At 43.0% G+C, this 24416-nt stretch overlaps 1 protein-coding gene across 4 annotated transcripts; it reads left to right on the top strand.

The window, feature by feature from the left end:
* The first annotated feature begins 642 nt into the window (after positions 1–642).
* IP6K2 (inositol hexakisphosphate kinase 2) lies at positions 643–24362 on the top strand. 4 transcript variants are annotated; one of them, XM_066558133.1, is made up of 7 exons: positions 643–735; positions 5874–5974; positions 17100–17398; positions 19525–19747; positions 20550–20725; positions 21978–22153; positions 23578–24362. In XM_066558133.1, the coding sequence occupies exons 3-7, from the start codon at positions 17197–17199 to the stop codon at positions 24073–24075; spliced, it is 1275 nt and encodes a 424-aa protein (XP_066414230.1). In that variant the 5' UTR covers positions 643–735; positions 5874–5974; positions 17100–17196; the 3' UTR covers positions 24076–24362. The 4 variants fall into 4 exon arrangements, with proteins under 4 accessions (XP_066414230.1, XP_066414232.1, XP_066414231.1 ...); XM_066558134.1 differs by lacking the exon at positions 643–735 and adding an exon at positions 741–850; XM_066558135.1 differs by lacking the exon at positions 5874–5974 and having other exon boundaries at positions 656–735.
* The last annotated feature ends 54 nt before the right edge of the window (positions 24363–24416 follow it).

Raw genomic sequence — 24416 nt, 5'->3', positions numbered from 1 at the left:
AGGGTAAAGCTGAGTGGGGAGAGCCTCCAGGACCTTCAGCCGCGTTTGCCTGAGATTTTTGGTGAATAGAAACAGAAGCACAGGATGTGCAGTGAGCTCAAGCACACAGCCCTCAAGGGCTCTTGCAGGTGTTCCGCCTCCTTAGCGGGCGAGCTGTGCTGGAGCCCCGCAGCCGTGCCCTGGGGCCGTCCCAACTGAAGGCAGTGTCGCACACCAGGGGACAAATGGTTTTCTAGCAGGCACTGAGGGCAAGTGACGGAGAGCCCTGTCCATGGCTGGGGAGGTGGAATCGACAGGTCAGGGAGGCGAACGGGACAGGCCCCAGCCTGGGCGTGCCTGGCTGCTGCCTCACAGCTCGGGGCCACGGCCGGCTGCCCAGCACCGGCCCAGACACCCAGCCCTGTGTATGCCTCGCGGAGCGTTGGCAGGGCCCGCTGGCAAACCCGGAGGGGTCGCTTGTGCCGCGGCCCCGCTCCCCCGCGTCCCCCCTGGAAGGGAAAGCGGCCGGCCCAGGGTGTGGAGGAAGGCCACAGCCCAGGCCGCCCCTGCCTCGACTCCCCTGGCAACAGCGGCGCCGGCAGCGCCCAATCAGCGCGCGGCGGTGCGCGCCCAGCCAATGGAGAGGCGGGCGGGAGGGCGGGGCGCGCCGGAGCGAGGAGGGCCGGCCACGCGCCGCGCCGCCATCTTGACGTCTGAGGAACAAAAGCGCTGAGGCCGGCGCCGGCCCAGCACCAGGTAATGGGCGCGCCCCGCTCTCCCCGCCGCCGCTCCTGCCCCGGGGGCGGTCGTCGCTGAGGGAACAGCTGCAGTTCCGCCCGCCCGCCCGCAGATCGGTGCCTGGCCCGGCGAGGTGGGGATGGGCGGCTGCCCGTAGGGGATGCTCGGTGGCGGCCTCGGAGCATCGCCGGGCTCGGCGGGCTGGGAGGGGGGCGCTGGCCTGGAGCCACCCTGGGGATGCGGGTACGGCCGGTGGGGTGGGGACAGCGGTGACAGCGTTCGCGGAGCATCCCCGGCCGCTCAGCGCTTCCTGCGCTCCCCGCGGGGCTTGCGGTGCGGGGGCTGCCGGGCCGGGCTGGGCGCGGGGGGGCCGCGGTGCCGCTGCCGGGGCTGCTGAGCCCGGGGCTGGTGCTCGGCTCACGCTGTTACTCAGCAGTTCTGGGAATCGGCAGACGTTGTCTGTCCGTTTTGTCCGGGTGATGGGTGTGCTGCTGCTCTGACGGCTGCTTGGTACGCTCGGTAATAGTTCTAAATGAAAAACGGGTGCTGCGGGATGCGTTGCATAAGTGGATGTGATGCTCAAGAATACCCGTTTTCTCTGTAAACTGGAAGTTCTAGGTGATGCCTTGTTGAGAACTATTTGGAGGATGACGATTTTGTAATACCTTTTTAACGTGGCTTGGGAGCTGCAGACGGTTTAAACAAAAACACTTACGGTTGAGGCTTTGGAAATAGTCATCCAGCTTAAAAAAATAAATGTTATCGTTGTTGATAGAATAACAACTTCTTGGTAGTTACACCCTGATATGCCCTTGGACTTAATTCCACTGTGAAAGCTACGCATGTTTAAGACTGATATCTTTCCTGATATATGCTGGCATTTAATTGCCCTCTACTTCTGGGCTGTCTTTTTTTTTTCCTCTTTTTTTTGACACAGTGCCTTATGTGTCCCATATACTCAGGTGTTTTAGAAATGCATCCAGTGCCCCTGTGCTTTTCATGAACATCGAAGGGGACAATTTTGTTTCAAATAATTAGAATTTTTGCTTTAATACTTGGTTCTGGAATATTAATGTTTGGTTTAACTTAGTCAGGTGATGTATTATTGGTCATTACTCAACGTGCAGCACTGAAATGGTAGTAGAATAGATCTGATACTTGGGCATAACAAGGTCAGGGTTGTTTTGGCCAAGAATTGGCCTCTTTGCTCATAATTTTTCTCATATATAAGACAAAACCAGCTTGCAAAGTTTTCTTTAAGTTGAATGAATTTGTGTGTTTTCAGGACTTATTGGTAACATTTAGGAACGGAAACTGGCTTTATACACATGAATCCACACATAAATATGTGTGTTTTAAAAATGAACTGATTCATTTGTGTATTATTGCGGATTTAACATCTTCTAGATTCCTGTTATATTTTTTTCTTTAGTAAATAAGGAAGAAACCAGTGATTTAATGGCCAGAATTCAGGAAAATTTATTTTTAGAAAAATTCTTAAGTGTTCAGAAGTTAAGGATCATGGGAAGGATTACAGCCATTCACATGTACCTGTTTCTAAGAAATTCCAGACATTAAACTTGGCTGTGTAGCTTTTCATAAATTTACATTCATTTAATTGAAAAACTGTTCTTCTGCCTTTCCTGTCTTTGATGTTTATACCTTTCTGAAGTAACAGTTTGTACTTCCTTTATACAAGCACCACAAGCTTTATGTTGCTATTTCCTTTGGAGGAAAGGTGGATCAGAGCTGTCACAGCCATGTGGTGGTGGAAGTTTGGAAGCAGCTGGAAAACTGGACAGTGGTCAATCATATGAATCATGGGCTTTGTACTCACAAAAATTCTTTCCCTACCAGTTGCTTTGAAGGAAGATTTAACATTTGTCAGTCATGAGGTTTTGAAAAAACAGGATAGGAAAAGATGTTAAAGAACCTCTTTGCTGCCTGTCAGTGGTTGGGCTTCCATCCAGATCAGTGGTATTGGTGTTGCTTTAGTTGTTCTCCAGTCAGCTGGGGAGTGTGAGGGTATTTTGGGGATGTTTTTAATTTTGAAGGGTAGAGGAAGGATGCAAACCTCGAGGCACTGGGGGTGTCTCAGTCTGTCAGCAGTGGTGACACACAAATGTCTGCCCTTTTGGGTTAGCTGGAGGCAGGGAAATGTCTGCTGTCAGGTTGGTGGTGAAAGATCTACTTCACTAGTGACGTGGGATATCTTTGTGGAATTTACCTACAGGGATAAATTAAATAGAAACCATTCTTTAGAAAGCTCTAGTTCTTTACTGTTTGAGTATTTTGAGTGAATTGAATGAGATAAGATCTAAGGAAATTCTGGAGTAACTGGTATTAAGTGTCAGTTCTTTTCAATGATGCTTAATTTGATGGTCTTTAGAAATTGGGAGATAGCTGGGGTGTTTCTGAGGTCAGGAGTGCTGCTCCTGCAGCTGGGTTAACACCTGCCTGAGCTTGAGAGCAGGTCCAGGACCAGAATAGGCAAAGCAAGTGTCTCCTCTCTGACATCCCTGATGCTGGCCTTCCTGGGGAGCAGTGCTGCAAGTGAGAAAGGCTGGGGGCAAAGGCTGGTTTGGAAGTGAACCAAGATTTGATGTGGGTTTTGGTGCTAAGCTGGGGTATAGGTTCTTCCTTTTTGATGAAATTCACTGGTTTCCTTAATGTTTCTGCACCCTTGCTTAAACACAGAACTTGTTTAATGGGTAGGAACATGTTCCAAAAGTTCACATACCACATCCAAAGATTGAAAGGGCAGAAACTGAGGTGCAGCTAAAATTTTTATCTTGTGTGTGGTATTTACTGCTCTAGTTGCACCCAAAGTGTGGGGGTAAGAGCCAAATATAGAGCAGTTTGAAGTTTTCTTAAGCTGACATTTTACATTCATAATAATTCTTATTTATCTAGTGAGCATGGGCTAGAACCATTAGCTGAAAGCTGTCAGGTTTTTACACTGACGTGTGGAAAAACCTTGCCGCCTCTCATTCAGTTCATCCACTTATCAGCTGTTGAGTTTGCTGATGCTTGGCTCCTCCTGTTGGCAAGAAGCTGCCGTTGGTCTCCAGGCAACGCAGGTCCGGCTGAGCATCTCTGCCTTGCTTGAAGAGATGAAAATTTTCCATTGCAGGGAGAGGATTTTTCCTCTTGCTAATTCTTTTATCTGGCTTGCTGTCTTGCCCAAGGTCGTTGCATCTTTGAAACAATACAGGGATAGTTCACAAATATCCAGAGGTTATATTTTAAGGATTTTAAGGGATAGCTGCAGATAGGTGTTTCTGTAACTTTTGTTAGAAATATCTCATTAGAATGTTAATTTTGGGCCTTTCATAGTAATTTATTTTATTGCAAAGCAGTTGTTTCTTTCCTGTTTCTGTAAAAAGCTGTATGACATTGTATCACTTGCTGCAAGCAACTAGAAATTTCTCCTGCAAAATCTGAAATACTGGAAGGCATAATGGAAACAAAATTGTTTGTTCAAATGAAGGTCTGTCATTGGTTGTGTTTAATCAGGTGTTCAGAGCTTGAAATCTGAAATCTTCTGCAAATTCTTGGCTTGTGTGGCACAAAGCCATTGCAGCCCTGCCTGTGTCTCTGAAAGACAGGCTGTGTCAGAATAAGGGAATGATAATCTTCATAATAGGTACAGCCTGTACCACTCTGCTGTTATCAGCTATCAACGTGCAGCCTTTGACCCTCTGCCTGCATTGCTCCTGTATGTGCAGGATTCTCTATTGGAGACAGCTGGAACCAGTTACTGCCCACTTTTGCCTTTTTACTGGAAAAAGAAAGGCTTGCTCATAAAATGGATTTGAGCACTGAGAGTCTTGCTTTGTGTGTGTGCCATGGTGGATGGTAGGGCAAGAGGTGGCACAGGCAGTGCCTGGTTTGGAGCTGGGCGCGTGCTCACCAGCCAGTTAAGGGCACAAACAGATGAAGGAACTACTGAATTCATACAGGAGCCATTCAGCTGTACTGCCTCTCTTGGTCCCTGTCTTCTCTCCTGCTGTGCTGGCCTCCAGAAGGTTGGAAGGAAGGGGGAAAAAAATAAAATTGGATGACTTGCTTAAGCTGGTTAATAGCATCCCAGGTTGTTGAGACTTAAAATGAACAGACTCAAGGACAGAAGATACAAATATTGAGGTTATTTTTCATTAGAAAAAGCAAGGGTTTGGGGGGTTTATGCCAAAGTCTATATTGGAATGAGCACAGCAAAAATGGTTTTACTTTCTTGAAGTGCGGAGGGCTTTAAGCATACCCAAATAGCTGTGCAGTGCTGTGATGCAGAAATTTTCTGCACTGCCTGAAACCTTATCAGGAATTTTGGGTGCTGCTTAAATTTCATGCTTATTGAAGATGACCTCTTTTCTTTTGACATTTGCTCTTTTCCCTTTTCATATATTTTTCCAGAAAAATGACAATTTATTTGCCTTGTGCTTTGGATATATGGAGACAGTGTGATGGCAATGGATTTTTTTTTAATGACATAATTTAGTATCATGAGGTTACAGAAATGAGAAGTGAAACTGCCTGACATGATAGGCATAATCTTTACCTTTCTGAGGTGTTACCACTTTCAGAAGGTTGATTCAATTTAATGGAAGATAGAAGGTTAAATTGAGGGGTAGGTGTGTTCCTACTAATATAACTGTCATTGCAACTGGGAATCTGTTCAAGATACCTTAGGAAAATTGGTTCTGGCTTAATAGAACCAGTCAGTTTTCTGAAGAGACATCTGTGAGTATTAAAGTTGAGGGTATAGTTCTCGATAACTCTGACCAAAGTTACATAAGAAAAATTCAAAAGTTGTGGCATTTCCAACAAGGAGGGAACAAAAAGGTTGGAACAAAATTTGGAATTTGTGGAGATAGATAAGTAGTCCCTTGAGTGTGAAGGTAGATGAAGTAAATGCTGATGGAGCTGCAGTGAATTGCCTGGTGAGATGATGACTGACTTCAAGTTGTTCCATTAAACAAAGCCTCTGATGTATTTAAACATAAGTGCTGAATCGTAATTATGTCTTAAAATGCAAATAATGTTTTAACATAACTTTGTGCAACGTTTGCTTTCAAAAAATAAAGTGCTTTTTTCATAAGCTTGACTTCTTGAAATATTTTCTCCCCCTCATAATGTGCTGTTTTTTGGAAATGCAGAGTTGGAACATCAGCACACTCTGGATGGTGGTGCTATGTTGTGGAATTTTGAAGACAAAATAGTTTTTTGGCAGTCGTCCAGTCTGCTTCTTCCCTTTTTGGTGAGTGATGATTTCTCTTTGAAGACAGTTATGCAGTGCACACTTGGTGGCTGCTATAAAAATTGCCTCTAAAGCAACAGATATTTTTAAAGGAATAAGACATCCTCCAGCTGTATCTCATTGCCTGGGCTGTTTAAACTAGCTAGCTCTTGTGTATCAATAAATGTATTTCAGCCTGCTTCAAGGATAGGAGCAATACAGCCAAGCTCCTGATGAAGCTTCCTTTTCTAGATTACTGAAATTGATAAGATTTTTTTCAAGTGGTTTTGTATTGCTGTTTGAATATGTAAACTGTATGAGATTAAAATGGATTAATTCTTTGTCAGTGATTATTATGCTAAGCCTGTAATTGGCCCCAGATGGTGTAAGGGGAGGTCACTGAACAATGAAACATGAAATACATAAATAGTTTTTAAAGCGTTTTTAAAGTATTGTGCAGGTGTACTTGCAGAAAAGGTCCTTTTCATGGGAAGAAACTGTTCTTGGAGTGAGTTGCATTTACCAGGGGAAACAGTCTAGATTTTTTCCCTTGGTTTTGTTGTGCCTGTGAGAGAGAGTCTGTCTTGTAAGACTTCTCTCCTGTCTTTACTTGCTGTCATCCAATCTGCTGCAGTTAAACAAGCACATGGAAATTACTCTACTGTATCTTTTGCATTTGAACTTCGGTAATTGCACTGGCAACCCTGCAGGGAGTTGTGTTCAAGGTCTTAGGTCCCAGTTACTTTCAGCTCTTTAGGGAAAGAGCCTGTAGAGATACCAACTCTTCCCTTTAAGATGCAAATCTGGGTTGTGTTACCTGAATTGAGGTGTGTTCGCAGTAGTTTGAGATGTTTTGAAATGTAAATACAGTTCTAAAATATATATTAAATGCATTTCATGAAGGTGAGTTGTTCTGGAGCACAATCTCCATTTATCGTAGTCATCAGAAGCATTCTTGGAACCTACATTTGTAGAACTGCAGTTAAAAATGGGGATGGGTATTCCAAAACATGACAAAACTGTCTCCTTCTGGGCTACTTTTCAATCATTTTTCCACATAAAGGGACTAAACTTTTTAGGGGTATTGATGGTATAGGTGAATATACACATAAATGATATCCATTAAATAGGTTACTGTGCATTTAGGGTACCACTCTTCCTATAATAATGTATTTGTTAATGATCTTTGCTGTTCATTCCTTTGGAAATTTTTGCTCAAGGAGTTAGCTTGGATTGTAGGATTTAGGCATCAAAGCTTTAATTTAACAATCTTGTCCTTTGGGCCCCTAGTGCTTATGGTATAAAAAGCATTAGAGGTTGGGATTTCTGAAGCAATTACAGGGAGAGAAAATCTTTGTGTAGTTAAATGAGGGTGGACTTTGAAAGGGACTTGACGCTTGTCCTATATGAACATGATTTTTCTTATCATATTTGGCAAATGGGTCACAGCTGAAGGGCTGGTCACAAAGATTCCATGTTCTTCCATTGGCTGACTCGAAATACAGTTCCCAGACTGCTAAATTCATGGTAATGAGAAAGGCATAGCCTTGGATTTATTTTCATCTTAATGCTGGAATTTCTTGAGGGTGTTGGTGTCTTGAATAATACTTTCATGTGTGTAATCCACACAATTTAGCTCTTGCTGTCATATTTTCAGAAGATTAAAGGCTGAATGCTATTTTGATTTCTCCACGACAAAGGGTGGTACTGTCTTTTTGTAGCAACTGGTGATTTTGGCCGCTGATGCCAGAACACCATTTTAAGATGGATCAGTTTCTAAATAGGAAGTTTAAGTAGCTTAGTTTTGGTGGTTCAGGTTTCTTAGTTTCCATGGTATTTTTACTTGGAAAAGAGACTGGTTCTTAAATTACACAATCCCTGAAAAAACTACATGGGTCAGAATTGCATGCTCTTTTCTGTCTGAATATGCTTAGTAACTTGGCTTTATTTTAGTTCCAGAGAGACAAAATAGCTTTACTTGAGAGGTAAAACTGGCATTTTTCCAGAACTCTGTAACTGTAGGAGTTAAGATTACAGATTACAAATGGTGTGGGGAAGGCTGAAAGCTGCTGCTTTTTTTAGATGTTAAAATATCAATTGCACAGGGCACATAACCTCCTTGCTGAATTTTAAGAAATTGCAGCTGAGGGGCTGCTGTGCACACTAATGTGGAAAAGCTAGAAGTTCTTGGAGATGGCCTTGGTAACTTGTCTTGCTTTCCTAGACAAAACGATTGGGGAACTGAGTTTCTCCTAATACTGTCGACCTGGTTTAAGGAAGATAGGAATAATAATTTTGCATGAGGAATAATAGTCAAAGAACATTATGCAACTTCACATTGGTTTGTGTTTAGTTTGCTCCCTCAATATGTTATGCCTAATGTTTCATAATTCTTAAGTTTTATCTGTTAAAGCTGTATTCAAAAGTCTTTTTGGTATAGAAGGTGGCTCTGTAGCTATGGTGTTAAATATACAGGTATAAATACATGTGGCAGTGTTTATGTCTGTGTTTGGGTTTTATTTAAAGGAAGACAAAACTAGAACTCCCATGTTTACGGACTAAAAGGAGATAGGATAAACATGTTGCTAGTTAAAAAAAATGTTTTTCCTTGAAAGATTCCATCTTTATACATTTTCCAACATCTCAGTGTATGGTATTTCTATATCACAGACACAAATTCATAGTGAATAGAAAAGGCTTGGTGCTCTGCTTACAAGAAGGGATATCTCAGGGTGCTGTCTGACACTCCTGAGAAACAACAGAGCAGGACTTAATGTAGCACTTGTGAGTCCTTTGCCATTGCAGCTGCTGTTGGACTGTCCTCTCCTTTTAGAGTGCATGAAATACCTAGGAGTAGTACTTTAGATGTGACATCCTTAGAAGAAGCCAAGGCATTTTGAGGTATTTTTGGCAGTTTGAAAGCAGAAAAATGTGTTCTTCCTTGGTGGGAATCTTCTGTTTGCTAATGTTAAATGTTTCCTAGTATTTTTAAAGCTAATGTTAAAAACAGGATTGGCTTTCTATCTTGATGGGCCAAGACTACTGTGGAGTTGTCATGTTCCCAAAGGTTTTGCAAACATTTTTTGTAGGAATTTTGTGCACAAGTTCATATATAATTCTGGGTTTCTAGATTCCATCTGTTATGCATGATTAAGTAAATTATGATCCTTGTGGGTCTCTCCTGAATCAGAATTTTCCATGGACAGCCAGTATGTCTGCAGTGCATAGCCCTTAATTTGTGAAATTAATCCAAGGCACTTGTTTCCTTATTTATCTGGAGATGTTACTTAATTTTTCTGAGCTGCAGCAATGTAGTGCTGCAGTTTCCAGCCATTTAGTAAAGATAAGTTAAAAAAAAGAAAGACATTATATCAACATTTTTAAGAAGCAGGTGGCTGCTTTTATTGGTCTAGCCCAAGTGCACGGCGTGCAATAAAAAAAATTTGCACTTTCTTGGCTTTTTGTGACTGTAGGTGGTGATGATAGATGTGCCACTATAGTGTGTGACTCCCAGCACCCTCATGATTTACCACTAAAAGCTGTAGTAAAAGTGTTTCTGCTTCCAAAGGGAATGCACACATAGACTGAGTATGTAGGTCTGAAGGAGCTGGTTACTCTTGAGTTTCAAATGTTCTGCTGAGTCTTTGTACAAAACATCATGCTTACTCATCCCTGAGTACAAGTCGTGTAACTTAATGATCATTACATTGATTGATTTGCTGCAAAAGAGCTTAAATAGCCTTGGCTTGCATAGGAAGTTACAGCTCAGCATCATTTTGTCATCACAGCCCCGGTTCAAGTTGTACTTAATGAGAAAGAAGGGGGTTTTCCTCCCCCAGTCTTTCTTTTAAAGAAACACTCTAGTATCTCCTCCCCCTTGATGCTATGACACTGTCCCTCTACTCCTCATGGTATTTTAAGACAATTGACTGCTTTATTAAATTTGAATTATTTGCTGCTTATAATACTTTTGTTTTTGTTTATAAATAAAAAAAATTCTGAGAACTGACAATGTCAGTGCACTTTTCTGTCAAAGATAAACTTTTCCCTCCAAATTAATTACCAGAATAAATGTTGCTTTTTGTAATCATGCAGAATTTAGGGCTGTTCTTAAGACTTTTCCCAAAACTGTAGGATTAATACAAGCACATTATTATGTGGGCTCTGCATTTCTGTCTCAATTAGTTAAAAATTATAAACTATAGCTTTTACTACTTAGTTATATTAATTCTATTGCAGATAGAGAAGGCTTCAAAAAGTATCCTAATGTGGGATTTGCATTCTATGTAGAGGTACAATGCATCCTCAAAATCAGGAATTGATTAAAACAATTGGTATAAATTAATGCAGAGCTCATTTATCATAATTGTTTTAATTGTGATAAATTTGTGTCCAGCTGAGTGGACACTAGAGAATATGAGTATCTACATTCTAATCCTAAGAACTTCTGAAAACAGAACACACCAGAGTGACTTCAGTTTCTGAGCCAAGCAGTAGCTAGAGTGAACGTTAGAAGCAAATCATTACTCATGTTACTCTGGGCATATTTGCTAATAACACAAGGGTTTTGTGTGGAGGAATGGCATTGATTTTCATAAAAATTAAATCACAAGCTGTGCAAGACCTTTGAACCTGAGCATGTTTAACATATCTACTGCTTTTAATACTCTAAAGTTGCATCCTCTGCTTTCTTTGATTGAAGGAATGTACCTTGCTATTTGTAAAGTACCACATTATTAGTAATGGAACAAGTAGTTGAATCATATGAAGACTTGTAAAATTCCTGTAACCATTCTTGGTTTATAGATGTATTATTGTAGACTCTTAAGATGTGTTTATCCTATTTCAATTGTGAAAAGTCATTCTCTTTGAGCAATGTATGACTTATCAACTCAGACCTCAAGTACCCTTTCAATGTTGTGCATGAAACAGGTGGAGGGGTGGGCTCTCAAAAACATACCATGTATTTTTCACCTTGTTATTTGCATCTTTCTGTGCCCAGTCTCAGTTTTGTTGTTTCTTCCTGAATGTTCTTTGGGCTGAAGCAGCTTTCTCTTTGGCTGATCTAAGGTCACTGATACTCTTCTATCCTGTTGGCTCACTGTGCCATTCCTCTGTTTCCTTGTACATTGGTTTTCATGGCCTGGTTTTTGGTAGTAGGGGGACCACAAAGATTGCTCCTTTGAGGAGCTGCTGGAAGCTTCCACCATGTCCAGCAGAGCCCATCTCTGCTGGCTTTGAAGATGGACATGCTGCTGGCCAAGGCTGGGCCAATGAGAGAGGGTGGTAATGCCTCTGTGGTGAGGCATATTTAAGAAGGAAATCAAAGTTATGGAGTTCCACTTCTAGTCAGAGAAGAGGAGGAGGTGAGAACATGTGAGGGAAACAACATGGAGACACCAAGGTCAGTGGAGAAGAGAGGGAAGAGGTGCTCCAGGCTCTGGAGCAGAGATTCCTCTGCAGGCCATGGTGAAACAGATTGTTCCCCTGCAGCCCATGGGGATCCATGGGGATCCAGAGATCCACCCTCAGCCCACAGGGGAGCTTCCCATGGCAGAGCAGGTGGATGGCTGGAGGAAGCTGTGATCCAGTAGAAGCCCCAGTGGAGAGAGAGGGCCCTGCTTCCAGGCTGGAGCAGCCTGTCCTTGGAGGGCTGCACCCCATGGGAAGAGAGACCCACGTCACAGCAGTTTTGGGAGGGCTGTGTGCCCGTTGGGGGAGTTCACCTTGCAGCAGGTGCTGTAGACCAGCTGCTCCTGAGAGTGGAGCCAGGCCAGAGAAGTCCACGGAGAACTGTCTCCCCTGGGAGGGACCCCAAGGCTTCACAGGGGAAGGACTCCTCTCCCAGAGCAGCAGAAGAAAATCTCAGTGATGCACTCACCCAAAAACTCCTGTGCCCTGTCTCTCTGTGCTGTTGGTGGGAAGGAAGGAGGAGCTAGGGACAGAAGGTGCTTTAAGGGTTTATTTTACTTCTCACTATTCTCCTCTGATTCTGTTAGTAATAGATTCACTTTGCAACCTTATGTTGAGCCTGTTTTGCCCTTGAAGTGTTTCTCCTGGTCCTTAGCTCAGCTTGTGAACCCTTTGTTAATTTTTGTTTTCTCTCCTCTGCCAGCTGGGCAGGGTGAGTGAGCAACCCTTGTGGGTGCCTGGTGTTGTGCCAGTGTCAAACCACAACACCTTGGAACCTTGGGAAGGGGCTTTGCTTTGTCTGCTTCATCACCCTGCAGCAGCTCTGCTCTGCAGATCTCTACCCTGTCAGCTTCCTCTGCACTCCCCAGTGAACTGAGAAAAAAGGACAGGCAGAAAGCTTTGCTGCCTTGCTATTTCTGTCCCTGTAAAGCTGATTTATGGCTGTGTGGAGTAGAAGACGCTAACCATCCAAAGCAAAAAGCCTGCACTAGAGAGAACCCAGTTTTAACAGATTCAACAGAAGGGCAGTTCTGCATCAGTAGTTCTATCATTACAAAGTTTTGGCAGGAGGTGATTACTTTTAAGATTGTTATGAAGGAAGAAGCTGCTGCTTAATTGAGACCTGTGCTCTCCAGAGGATGTGTTCATTAATGCAGTTACGTGTGGGACTAAGTTGAGAATCTGTAATGACATGAAGTACCTTCCAAAGAATGCCGTCACCTGAGATTAATATTAAGAGCCTGAAAACATGAATTCATTGTGGTATTCTTTTGATGGTCATTGTCACATGTGATGGGGATATGATGTCTATAAATGTCACTTCTGGTTTGCAGGTTTGGGTTTTAAACATCTTTTGCTGCTTACTGTAGGAATGACATTGCTCAAGCAAATGTTGCTGTGTCTAGGCACATGTTTATTTGCTCCTTCAAGTTATGTCAGATTTTTTTCTTAAAATGCTTGACATGTGAAGGGTTAGTAAATCTGCTTTTTTGGCTGATGTGTTGTTTGAACAAAAACTAGTCAAAGGCACTTAAAAGCACGTAGGAGGAAAAGGGCAGGGTACAGTGATCCTGCATTTGCTATCTGGGAAGATTGCCTAAAACCAGCTGTTCTGGGCTCTTTCTTTCCCAAAGAGTATTAAGAACAAACTGGGTGTAGAATCAGAGGAAAGGCAATGAAAAACTGCATTGTGCTTGTGCTGATCAACATCAATGCCGCTTGAAACTCTTGGTCTTAGGTCAAAGCTTTTATTTGTAAGGAAGTGCAACCAGTTTGGCATATTGTGAGGCTGTGTATGGAATTAAAGTATTTATAAATGAAACAGTGCAAAGCATTTCTGATGGGCATTACAGTTGTGGTCCAGGCCCTGTTAATCTGAATGGCAAAATTCCAAATATTAAGGAGAGCCAAAATGATAAACAAATCCTGATTGTTAGTAATGGTAATGTTAAGGCATGCAGCAGAAAAAATGTAAGATCTTACTCAAAAAACCTTTTTTCAAGTGAGAAGAATTTTATTGGGTGAAAAGAGAGTGAATTTATTACATAAACAGTGCTTCTTGAATGGCTAAAATATGTTAATTAATCAAAGTGAAAACTAAGGCCTCATTGAAACCTAAATTGTTGACAAGATCACCTGGTCTTGCTGCTGTCTTCTTGAGCATTGTTAGAATGTTCACATCAATCTGGTTTAGGTTCATAAAAAGGCACTAAGTTGCCTTGCACAATTAAGGAGCTCAGCTAAAGGGTTTATAGCAAGAGCTCCTTGCTGATGCTCTGTTCAGCAGTCCTTGCACACAGTTTCTGCTGCAGAGCTGTATTAATAGAGCTTTTTCAGCAGGGATATGTACTACAAAAATTCAGTCATAGAAACGGAATATGGGGGAGTTGTGCTGTAGTTTTTGGACGATAAAAGCAGAAGCAGAACTTACTAATCCAGGCACAGTAAACTCATCTTCATTTGTGTGAGCCTTCGCCTTTATTTCTGGTAGTTTCACATTTGTCTTGTGGTAGTGCTGACTGGGTACACTGCACTGGGTACACTGTTGGACTATGTACAAATGTTACCAATGTTTCTCTCAAAAAAAACCCCACCCTTATCTAAATACTGCCTAACTTATAATAACTTATCAGATAATTTGTATAATATCAGACCATGAAAAAAACTCTTTCTTTTTCCTCCAATGGGAAGTTACACTGTGTGATGTGCTGCCAGATATTACTTGTTCAGGAAAGGGTGAAGTACAATGAGTAGTCCTGTCCAATTCTGTGCTTGGCAGTTCCATTGCTGAGTGCAATCTGCATACAAGTATTATCCAGACCACTTGGGCATCCATGGAAGCAAACAAGTTGAGCTGCTACTAATGAGCTCCCTGAAGATGTGTTGGGATAAACGAGGTGTAGATCATCTGTGTTGGAGATGATGTTTGCTAGAGTCATTTCTATGGCATAAATATTTTCACGAGTTAACTCCTGATGCAACTGTAATGCAGGAGGACTGGGACAGATTTAAGTGTTTGAGGTTAAAGGATGTTGCAAGGTGCTTTCTCAGTCTGAATCACTGCAGTTGGCAATCAGTGTATCAGGAGTAATTAGGAAGGCAGCCACAGAGTGGTGATGCCAACTTGGAAAAAGTGGCTCTTGTACTGCTGCTGTTCTGCAGGGCTGTTAAATGTGGCTGTGCTAGTGTAAAGCTTTGGCACTGCAAGATCATGTACATGTGAAATGCTTCTCCAGTGAAACCTGGCACACTTCTGGCTTTCCCTCAGAAATTCCAGAGGACCGGAGGCATTATTGCCTCTAGAAAATCCTAATGAAAGCTCAAGAGTTGTAAAATTACTGGTGCAGTATACAGGTTGATGCTTATGATTTCTGTAAGGTAAATGGAAACATTTCTCAGAGTTTACTCAGGCGGTAATCTGGCTTGTCAAGTGTGTGTTTGGAGACAGCTCCAGGTGTGTTACACGTGTGCTGGTAAGGCAGCTTGCAGGTGAGCCTTTTTGAAGAGCAGTGTGGCTCTGTATGGAGTGGGTGCTACTTTAGGGAGCCATGGAGAAATAAATCTGTGACTCTGGAGCTGTCAGAGTGCTCCCTTCTGACTGTGGCACCTGAAGAGATACATTGGACTGCCCAGACCTGGGGACATACATGGTTACCTGGCATTGCCAGGGCGCTCCAGGGTTGCTCAGCTTGGTGCAGTTGGGTTTTTTTGAAGTGGCTTGTGTTTGGGGTGTAACTGAGAGGTTTTTATATGTGTGTCTCTGAGTTGTCAAATTGTTGATGCTGAGGTAGGTTAGAAAATTCTGTGGTGATGCAGTAGCTGCATTAGAAGAAGAACACTAGGAAATTAAAAGTAGTACAAAGAGAAATGAAAGTTTATTGATAATGCTCTAATCTTAATAATATAGGTTATCAGAAGACAGTATTGTTTCTGGGGAATACTATTCCGCAGAATTAAAGGGGGAAAAAAAAAGAAAAAACAACCTGATAATGTTTTGTCAAATAAGGCACTTGGAGGAAAAGAGGAAAAAAAAAAACAACACCAAAAAGCCCCACCAAAAAAAACACATTCAGCTTTTATTGACCTGTTATCCTTAGGCACAGGTAAACATTCCAGGACCTGGAGTTCATTCAGTTGATCGATCTGTTGTTTCTTTAAGTAGTTTAGTTGTTTAATTCAATTAATGCTCTTATGTCCAGGACATGCTGTAGGCGTATGTAGTTCTGGTAGTGCCGCTGCTTTAAGCCTGCAGGTCTCTGCTTTTCCAGTTAATGTAAAGCTGTTAAATATCTAAGGAGGACAAATAAAAATAGACCTGTGACCTAGAACACTTTGTAGTCTCTTTGAATTAAGTGCATTATTGTCCGTGTAACTATCTTCAGGCAAAATGAGCATGAGGTTGTTTTTAGCCACAAAAAGTTAATCATTAAAGCTTTGGTCTAAAATTAGAGTAACTCAACTTAAAAATTTACTGGAAGGCAGAGAACAAGACAGTCATGTTTTAGTTTTCAGCGTCGCTCCTTTAATTGCTCTCTGAAGTGCAGGTTGCATGAAACTGGTGTTTGGCCAGAACCGAGCAGTGTGCGGTCACAGGGTACAGCAGCAGATCTTTTGAGTGCAGCTGGCACAGGCCACTGCCTTCTGCTCAATGTAGGGAAAAAAAGCCTTCTTGGAAAATGGCACATTAGCGTTATGGCTTGCCCGTGAAGAGCTTGCATCTGTGTCATATTTTCGGTATCTGACATGTTGTGAATTAACCGGTGCAATACACGTCCCAACCCTGGACGTTGTTTGGTTGCTGTCCTTGCTTGAAAGGGGGGAATTGTACCCTCGGTGTTAATTCCCGGTTCTCGAGCTGGCCTGCGCAAGGGGGGTTGTCTCGGCGGTCGGGGGCTGGGGTGCAGCAGGCGGGGCTGGCCCGGGTGGGTTTCCTTGGGGGAGCGGCGGGGCTGGCCGGGGTGGGGTGCCTGTGCGGGCTTGGCGGAGCTGGCCCGGGTGGGTTTCCTTAGAGGAACGGCGAGGCTGGCCCGGGTGGGGTGCCTGTGCGGGCTTGGCGGAGCTGGCCCGGGTGGGTTTCCTTAGAGGAACGGCGAGGCTGGCCCGGGTGGGGTGCCTGTGCGGGCTTGGTGGGGCTGCCCCGGGTGGGTTTCCTTAGAGGAACGGCGAGGCTGGCCCGGGTGGGGTGCCTGTGCGGGCTTGGTGGGGCTGGCCCGGGTGGGGTGCCTGTGCGGGCTTGGTGGGGCTGGCCCGGGTGGGGTGCCTGTGCGGGCTTGGCGGGGCTGGCCCGGGTGGGGTGCCTGTGCGGGCTTGGTGGGGCTGGCCCGGGTGGGGTGCCTGTGCGGGCTTGGCGGGGCTGGCCCGGGTGGGTTTCCTTAGAGGAACGGCGAGGCTGGCCCGGGTGGGGTGCCTGTGCGGGCTTGGTGGGGCTGGCCCGGGTGGGGTGCCTGTGCGGGCGCCGCGAGCCGCTCTGGCCGCCCCGCTCCTTCTGTTGCTGCGCGCGTGCGCATGGCGTGCTGGGCGCCCCGCCCCCCGGAGGCTGCCATTGGCTGCGGCTCGGCGGGGGCGTGTCCAGCAGAGCCTTCCTGGCTGCGCCCCGCACTCGGCCGCAGTCGCCGCAGTCCGGGGCGGGAGGTGCGCGCTCCGCTCGGCTCCGCTCCGCTTCGCTCTCGCCGGGCTCCCGGGGCACAGCGCCCAGACACTGACCGCCGCCACTCTCCTGTGTTTGCCTTAACAGACTTTTGAATCAGAGTAAACACCTGCGGGGCTCGGAGGCTTTAGGCTCTGAACTGCCTTTACCACTGCCGCCGTCTTCTGTCTAATGTGCTACAAGGATGAGCCCAGCATTTGGAGCAATGGAAGTGGAGCACTATTCCAAGGGAGTCTTACTCGAGCCTTTTGTCCACCAAGTTGGAGGGCACTCCTGTGTCCTCCGGTTTAATGACAAGACCATCTGTAAACCTCTTATTCAGAGAGAACACCAGTTCTATGAGACTCTCCCGACAGAAATGCGTAAATTCACTCCACAATATGAGGGTAAGTTACCAAACCTTTGAATGGGGTCGAGCTTTTCGTTTCTGTTAATGCGAGTGTGCTGTGCTCTCTGTTCTCTCTGAAATCTCTTCTGTGTGGAAGAGATTTTAGGGTTTTTTTTCATGTATTTTGATGTTATCTGAGGCAGGCTGTGGAGATGCAGGGTGGAAATGCTTGCCAAGTTGGTGTTTGGGTTGACTAACAGCATTAGAGTAGAGCAACTCTGCTGGTGATAGCCCATATATCTCCCTTAGGCACAGGTAAGTAGCTAACAGCTTGAGAACATTTTCAGTAATTATCTGCCTTTTTTTTTTTTTTGTGGATTTTTTTTTGCCACTTGTTTAATGTTTGTTTACAAAGGATTTGGTAAGGATGGATAATAGTGTTTTGTGTAAGCTTAGTTGTGGTTTCTTTTGTGCTTTGATTTCTCCTCTGACTTTCATTTCAGTTGCAATAAGTATATGCCAGCAAGGTGTCTTGTTGAATACTTGCAGTGTTATTTCTGCCATTAAGGAAATGAAAATTCATGGCATTTAGGTGGGCAAGGATCAAGTAGCTGTGATGAGGCTGAGTCAGAAGTTATGTAGGAGTGGAAATTCCAGTTTTCCTAAGAACTGAACTAGTTAACAGGAATACTTCTTTTTCTTTCTTCTATTCCATTAACTGCTGTCTAATGATTAATATGTCTGAAGCACTTTTTTAAAAATGCAATTGCTTTTTAAAGCACATTGATTTTAACAACCATGATGGTGATGAAGTTTTGTGTTCTGTTTGTGAAAGTGATGGAAGACTTCAGTGATGTTTCAGAATTAATAATCTCTGCTCATTTACAGAGACTTTCTGCCATGTCTAATTACAAGTTCTGTTGGACTGGAAGAAAATCTGATCTTTGAATGATACTTTTCAAAATGTAATAGAGCAATTGTACTAGTGTATGTGGCTTTCTGGGAAGTATGGGGAGGGATTTAGAGGGAAGGGGCCTCTCCTGGTCCACCTCTGATTTTTTTTTTTTCCAGAGTAAAGGCAAAGAAGCCATTTGTTAGCTGGCTCCCCCACCCTTTTCCCCATTGTCCTTTCCTTTGTGACATCGGGACAGTCAGAGGTTCTGTACTCCCTGCCCCAGCCCTGCAGGTCTGGGAGCTGCCTGCCCAGCCTGGGAATTCCAGTCTCTCACCAAGACCTCTCCCCAGCTAGTGATGAGCTGCAAGAACTGTGCAGACTGATCTGAAATAGAGGACTGGAAAACAAAATACAAAACAATTCAGATAATTGTCATGGCTCCTCCATTAACTCCTGAGACTTATTCATGTGGTCCTGGGCACATCTGTCAGTGCTCCACTAAGACTCTTAAAATACAATGCAGTGCTCTAGAGACTCCTGAGGGGAGGATAAGGAGAAAAAAATGCTTTTGAGGTTCACCATGTTTCTGTACCACAAACAGATTTGCTTTGTATTGCATTTTTGTTACTTATTCCACAAGATTGCTGCATAACCAGTATCAATAAAATATATTCCAAAAAATAGACGACAATGTATAATTAAACATGGTGATTTTAAGTGGAAGCTTTTGGACTAGTTTCTGTTGTAATGTGACATTTCCCTTGTTTTGCTCTCCTTGCACATCTTTCCTTTCCCTTGAGATCTATTAACCAAGTATTGTTCGGAGAACTGCTTTTTGCTCTGCTGTCATGCAAAATTTAAGAAGTTTTTAGTGTGAATTTTTACTTTGTGCAGGTCACTTTTCACTGCAAGATGTTAACAAATGTTTTACATATCACTTAGAATCAGACCAGTCAGATTTTTTTAAATTAATAAAAACTTTTATTAATTGAAATTGTGTCCTGTTATTATTTGATTGTTACTTGACTGCCTCAGAGAGAGAAAATGATCTTTTGTATCATTGTTGTGCCAATATGATAAATTGTCTTTTGTGAGGTGTCATTTTTGTCTAGCTCTTTTGATATTTGTTAGGTTGGCAGATGAGGTTTGGCCTGTGGCAAGATAGAAACTAAGGACTGGGGTAAGAGAAAAAATAAAGTTGCTGTATTCTTAGTGTAAAAGAACGCGTTCTAAAAGGCTTGCTTGTCACTTGAGCAGTTCATAACTGTCTGGGTCCTTTTTCTCTTCAGGTGTGGTATCAGTGAGCTTTGAAGAGGATGAAGATGGAAACTTATGTCTGATAGCATATCCATTAAATGGGGACCACGATAACTTAGAAAACTTAGATAACTCTGACTGTGAACCCAAAAGTAAACTATTGAGGTGGACTAACAAAAAAACAGTGTTGTTAGAAAATGAGAAGATATCGAAGGAATGGGTTCGGCAGCACAGGAAAGAGGAAAAAATGAAAAGGTAAGTTTGACTTTTAGCTGTCAAATTCTGTTCTCCAGAACTCTGGAGAACTCCCTAGAACTCTTTTCACTTTCATTTTCTTTTCTTGTTTCTTTAGTTTTTCCTGACCTCTTCAGTGCAGACAGGTTCACTAGTGAAACTAGGTCCTTAGCCCTCAGTAAAGGCTAAGTTGAGGCGCTTTTTTTCTGCTGTGGTCAGTTGGAACTGGTTTCCCAAAGTTATTTTGGACACTTCAGAAAGAGAAAAAGAACACAAACCAAAGAAACCTAACCACAAAAAAGCACCTCTACAAACAAAAAGCATTCACTCACCTGCAAAAGAACAACAGTTAAAAATAAACCAACCCTAAACATATTTAAGTGCTAATATGTATGGCATACTTTGTTAGGAATCCTGCTTTATCCCTGCTAGTGACATTTTCCCCCTTGTTCATTCCTATTGATTGTGCCCACCGTAAGCTGTGATGTGTTGTGGTAAAAACAGTGACCTTAGCAAAGATAAACTGTAAAGTGCATTGCTACCTCTTGCATTACTTCATAGAAGCCATGCACACAGGTAAAAGATACATAAGGATATAATAAGGCTTTATGCTCTATTATATTAGTATGGAATGGCTTTGTAATGGTTGAAATGCTACTCATGGGCATCTTGTTCACATATACAGAGAGGAAAATAAAGATTTTGCTTGCTGTTAATGAAGTTGAGCAAAATAGGTTGTAAAGTTAAATCCATTGACAACCCCTCTTCAAGAGCTTATTTTTCCTTTTGACCTGTAATTTGTTACTTTGTTCTGTTTTTCTAGTCACAAACTGGAGGAAGAATTTGAGTGGCTGAAGAAATCTGAAGTCTTGTATTACACCGTAGAGAAAAAAGGAAATGTCAGTTCTCAGTTTAAACACCATAATCCTTGGAGCATGAAATGTCACCAGCAACAGTTACAGCGGATGAAGGAAAACGCAAAGCACCGAAATCAATATAGTATCCTTTCCTGAAAGTACCTCATAACAATGGAATGAGTACGGCTCTGCCTCTTATTTCTTGAACATTCCAGATAAGAGTGCAGAGCAGGCTTAACTGCAGTCCCAAGAGACTCTCAGAAGCCATGATTTATTTGGTATCTTTGAAGGGTTTGCCAGCACTTCTTAGAAATGCGCTTTTCCAGCACGTAACAAACCACCTAAGCTGGGAAATTCAGAGAGCTGAATTGAAATCTTCATGTTGTGGCTTAGTGGACATGTTTTACGGCATAGTGTGTTTGGTGTCTTCCACAAAACCAGTTTCTATTGAGAGTTTTCAAAGCAGATTAGTTCTTTCACTTTTTATTACTGTTTTGATATTGGTGATCTTAAAAGCCCCTGTCCTGTTCCTCTTTTCATCAGTTTCTTAAACAAAGAGGATGTTCCAGTGCCTGGAGTTTCTGCTTCTAGTAGCCTCTTTTTGATGCGCTTTAAGAAAAGTTGAATATAAACAGTCATGTAGGATTGCAGCATGAGAAACAAAAAACTGACTGAATCCATGAAGGCTGAAGCATGTTGGTTTTGTGCTGTGGATTCATAAGCAAACATCTGCACCCTGAGCATTCTATCAAAAAAGGATCTTGCTGTAGGCTTGGATGCAACTGATACATCCTGCAAAAGTAGTAATATCTAAATACTGAGGTAAAAAAATTTCTCAGTGTGAAGAGTTTCGGTGATGGATTACTGAAACATTTATGACTAATAAATTATTAAATTGATAGGATTTTTTGGATGGTACCCTCACCATTTCACTAGATTGTTATTCACTTGCCTAAAAAGTCTGTGATATCTTTGGAACAGTAATAATACAGACGTTTTGAAGTTTTAAAGATAGTGTGAAAATGCTTCACTGGTTTTGAATGGTAATGCAAACACATAAAATCTTCACTTCCCACAGAAAAAAAAAGGTCTCTTGCTAGACAGGAAATATGTCATAATTCAAAATCAGCTGCCATGTTATATTTCTGTATAACCCTGATTGTTTTTGGTTTTCACTTAATGTGGAAATTCACTAGTCTCTCTAGACCAGTAAAACTGGAACTGGCTTAAAACAGAGAGGGCATCTTAAGTTTATGTAACTGTAATTTTTCTAGATTACTTGATACTAGGCATGTTTTGAATATCCTTAAAGTTAAGAATGGCACTATAAAATCCATGGTAATGTTTTTAAAACCTGTATTCCTCATTGTGAGCCTTGTTCCTTAACTGCTCAGAATTCATTTTGCTGGAGAACCTGACGTCTCGCTACGAGGTCCCGTGTGTGCTGGACCTGAAGATGGGCACCCGGCAGCACGGCGACGACGCGTCCGAGGAGAAGAAGGCGAATCAGATCCGCAAGTGCCAGCAGAGCACCTCGGCCGTGATCGGAGTGCGCGTCTGCGGCATGCAGGTGAGACAGAGCTCACACGTGTGCCCAACAGGTTCACACCCCTGTCTGTTAGTGGAGTTTGGGTTTATGCAGGCATCTCACCATTGTTACCCTTGAGCTGCTGTGCTTTGTTTCCCTCACAGAGGGGAGTGAGGGTTTTGAGTGTCACTGATCAGTTGGAAGTGGCAGCATCTGCAGCCCACGCTCTGCATCAGTGAGTGCAGGCTCTGAACACACAAACAATCTCCTGCACCTTATCAGCAGTTCAAAACTTAAAACTACTGATTCAATTAATGTTTCAGGATAGCATAGCGAACAGTTAGAGAAGGGGCCATTTATATGCATTTTGAATTAAGGGTGTGGAAATTTGTAAAAATATTAAGAAGCAATCAGTTCTGTTGTATAACTTTGAAAGCCACAGATCTTTCACTGCTTGAAGTAGACTTGTTGCAAAGTGCAGGCAAGAAGTGCTTGGTAAATGTGATAAGACTTGTTGCCAGATGAGGAGACATTGTGTGTACTTTCACCTGAATTTTTTGTTTACTTGTTTCTGTATTCCTAGAGTGACAAATGGGGAAACAACATGTTTGTGTTGGAGTTTTTTCCTGAAGCTTCTCTCCTCCTATCCAATAGATTCCAGGAATGCTAGCAGTGTTTGCTAGGACTTGTTCCACAGCAGGGCTGTTGGCATGTGTGGTGTTCAGCTCACTGTTCAAATTCAGAGAAAAACATGAGGCAGAAACGAAAGTGTGGGAGCTGCATTTCTAACCACAGTGTGCTGGGATTTGAGCAGGGAGGTCATTGCCATTGTTCACTTTACAGTGTTGACCTGTGTTGGAAAACAGAGAGGAGCTTTGGGAGCGCCTGGAATCCTTTCTTGACCCAGATGTTTAGGCATTATTGGGCTATCAGTTGTATAGACCACTCTCCTGTGCCTTCCTGCAGGAAGGCATTTTTCTGTAGGAGCACCTCTGACTTCTTCAAATACAGATGATTATGGGGTACACCTTAGTTTTGTATAGGAATGTTTGCTGTCACTCAGATCTCAGCATGCTGAGAATGAACTGGTACATCCTAGAGCAGCGTCAGGTAATGAGCTGGGTGAGTGGCTGTGGTACAAGTTGTAGCTTGACTTTGGAGATGTTGGCTGCAGCTTTCCTAATCTCACTTAAAGTCCTTGTTCTTACATTCTGGGTGGAAAACCTCAAATCTAAACTGAGGGAATTTTCCACTTCCTCTGAGTTGCACAGGTGCTGCTGGATCAGTTGACAGCAATTCCTATGATTGTGCAAGAACAGTTTTAGAGATTAGTATGTCATCTTGTAAAAGCCTTAAGGAGCATGCTTTTTTAGTTTTTAATTTTTTTTCCCCTCTCATGGCTTTGGTATCAGTGTGCCAGCAATTTTAACTATTCCTTTTTTCTTGTCTTATGTTTGTACATGCAGGTCTACCAGGCAGGCACTGGCCAGCTGATGTTCATGAATAAATACCATGGAAGAAAACTCTCAGTCCAAGGATTCAAAGAAGCACTTTACCAGTTCTTTCATAACGGCAAATACCTGCGCAGGGAACTCTTTGAGTCTGTTATTAAAAAACTCACTGAACTCAAGTCTGTGCTGGAGAAACAGGAGTCCTATCGCTTCTATTCCAGCTCCTTGCTGATCATCTATGATGGGAAGGAGAGGCAGGAAGTTGCCGTTGACTCGGATCCAGAGGACCTAGAGGACCTTTCAGAGGAATCTTCAGATGAGTCGGCAGGAGCCTATGCCTACAAACCAACTGCCAGCACTGTCGATGTCCGCATGATAGACTTTGCCCACACAACCTGCAAGTACTATGGAGAAGATTCTGTGGTGCACGAGGGCCAAGACACGGGTTACGTTTTTGGACTCCAGAATTTAATAGATATTATTAAAGAAATAAGAGACGAAAGTAGTGAATAAACAGTGTGAATGCACATCAGTAGAAAGCACTATTGTGACTCTTTGTATTCCAAAATTATTGGCCACTTTCTGGTGGTAGGAATCTTTACAGGCTCTGCAGGGATAATCCTGTCAGAGTCAGACTTGTTCAGAGGGCATTTACTTACATTGGTGCTGGACCTAGCACTGGCAAAACTTGGTATCCTTATTTATTTTAACTTTCTTAAACATTCCATATTTGATTACTCAGATACCTCTGTTATCCCTGTGTGTATATGTTCCAATAAAATTCTTTTTGTTCGTTGTAAGTGATGCTTCCATTGTTGCTGGTGGCTGAGGAGGAGATGAAGCTCAGATCTCTG

Source organism: Molothrus aeneus, chromosome 12 (assembly GCF_037042795.1).
Source record: "Molothrus aeneus isolate 106 chromosome 12, BPBGC_Maene_1.0, whole genome shotgun sequence".
NCBI classification, from domain to species: Eukaryota; Metazoa; Chordata; class Aves; order Passeriformes; family Icteridae; genus Molothrus; species Molothrus aeneus.
This window is presented reverse-complemented; position numbering and strand designations above follow the sequence as displayed.

Coding starts and splice junctions, on each gene's coding strand:
- IP6K2 (XM_066558133.1), top strand. CDS start 17,197: ATGAGCCCAGCATTTGGAGCAATGGAAGTGGAGCACTATTCCAAGGGA. Junction 17,399..19,524: donor ATTCACTCCACAATATGAGG/GTAAGTTACCAA, acceptor TTTTCTCTTCAG/GTGTGGTATCAGTGAGCTTT. Junction 22,154..23,577: donor TGCGCGTCTGCGGCATGCAG/GTGAGACAGAGC, acceptor TTGTACATGCAG/GTCTACCAGGCAGGCACTGG.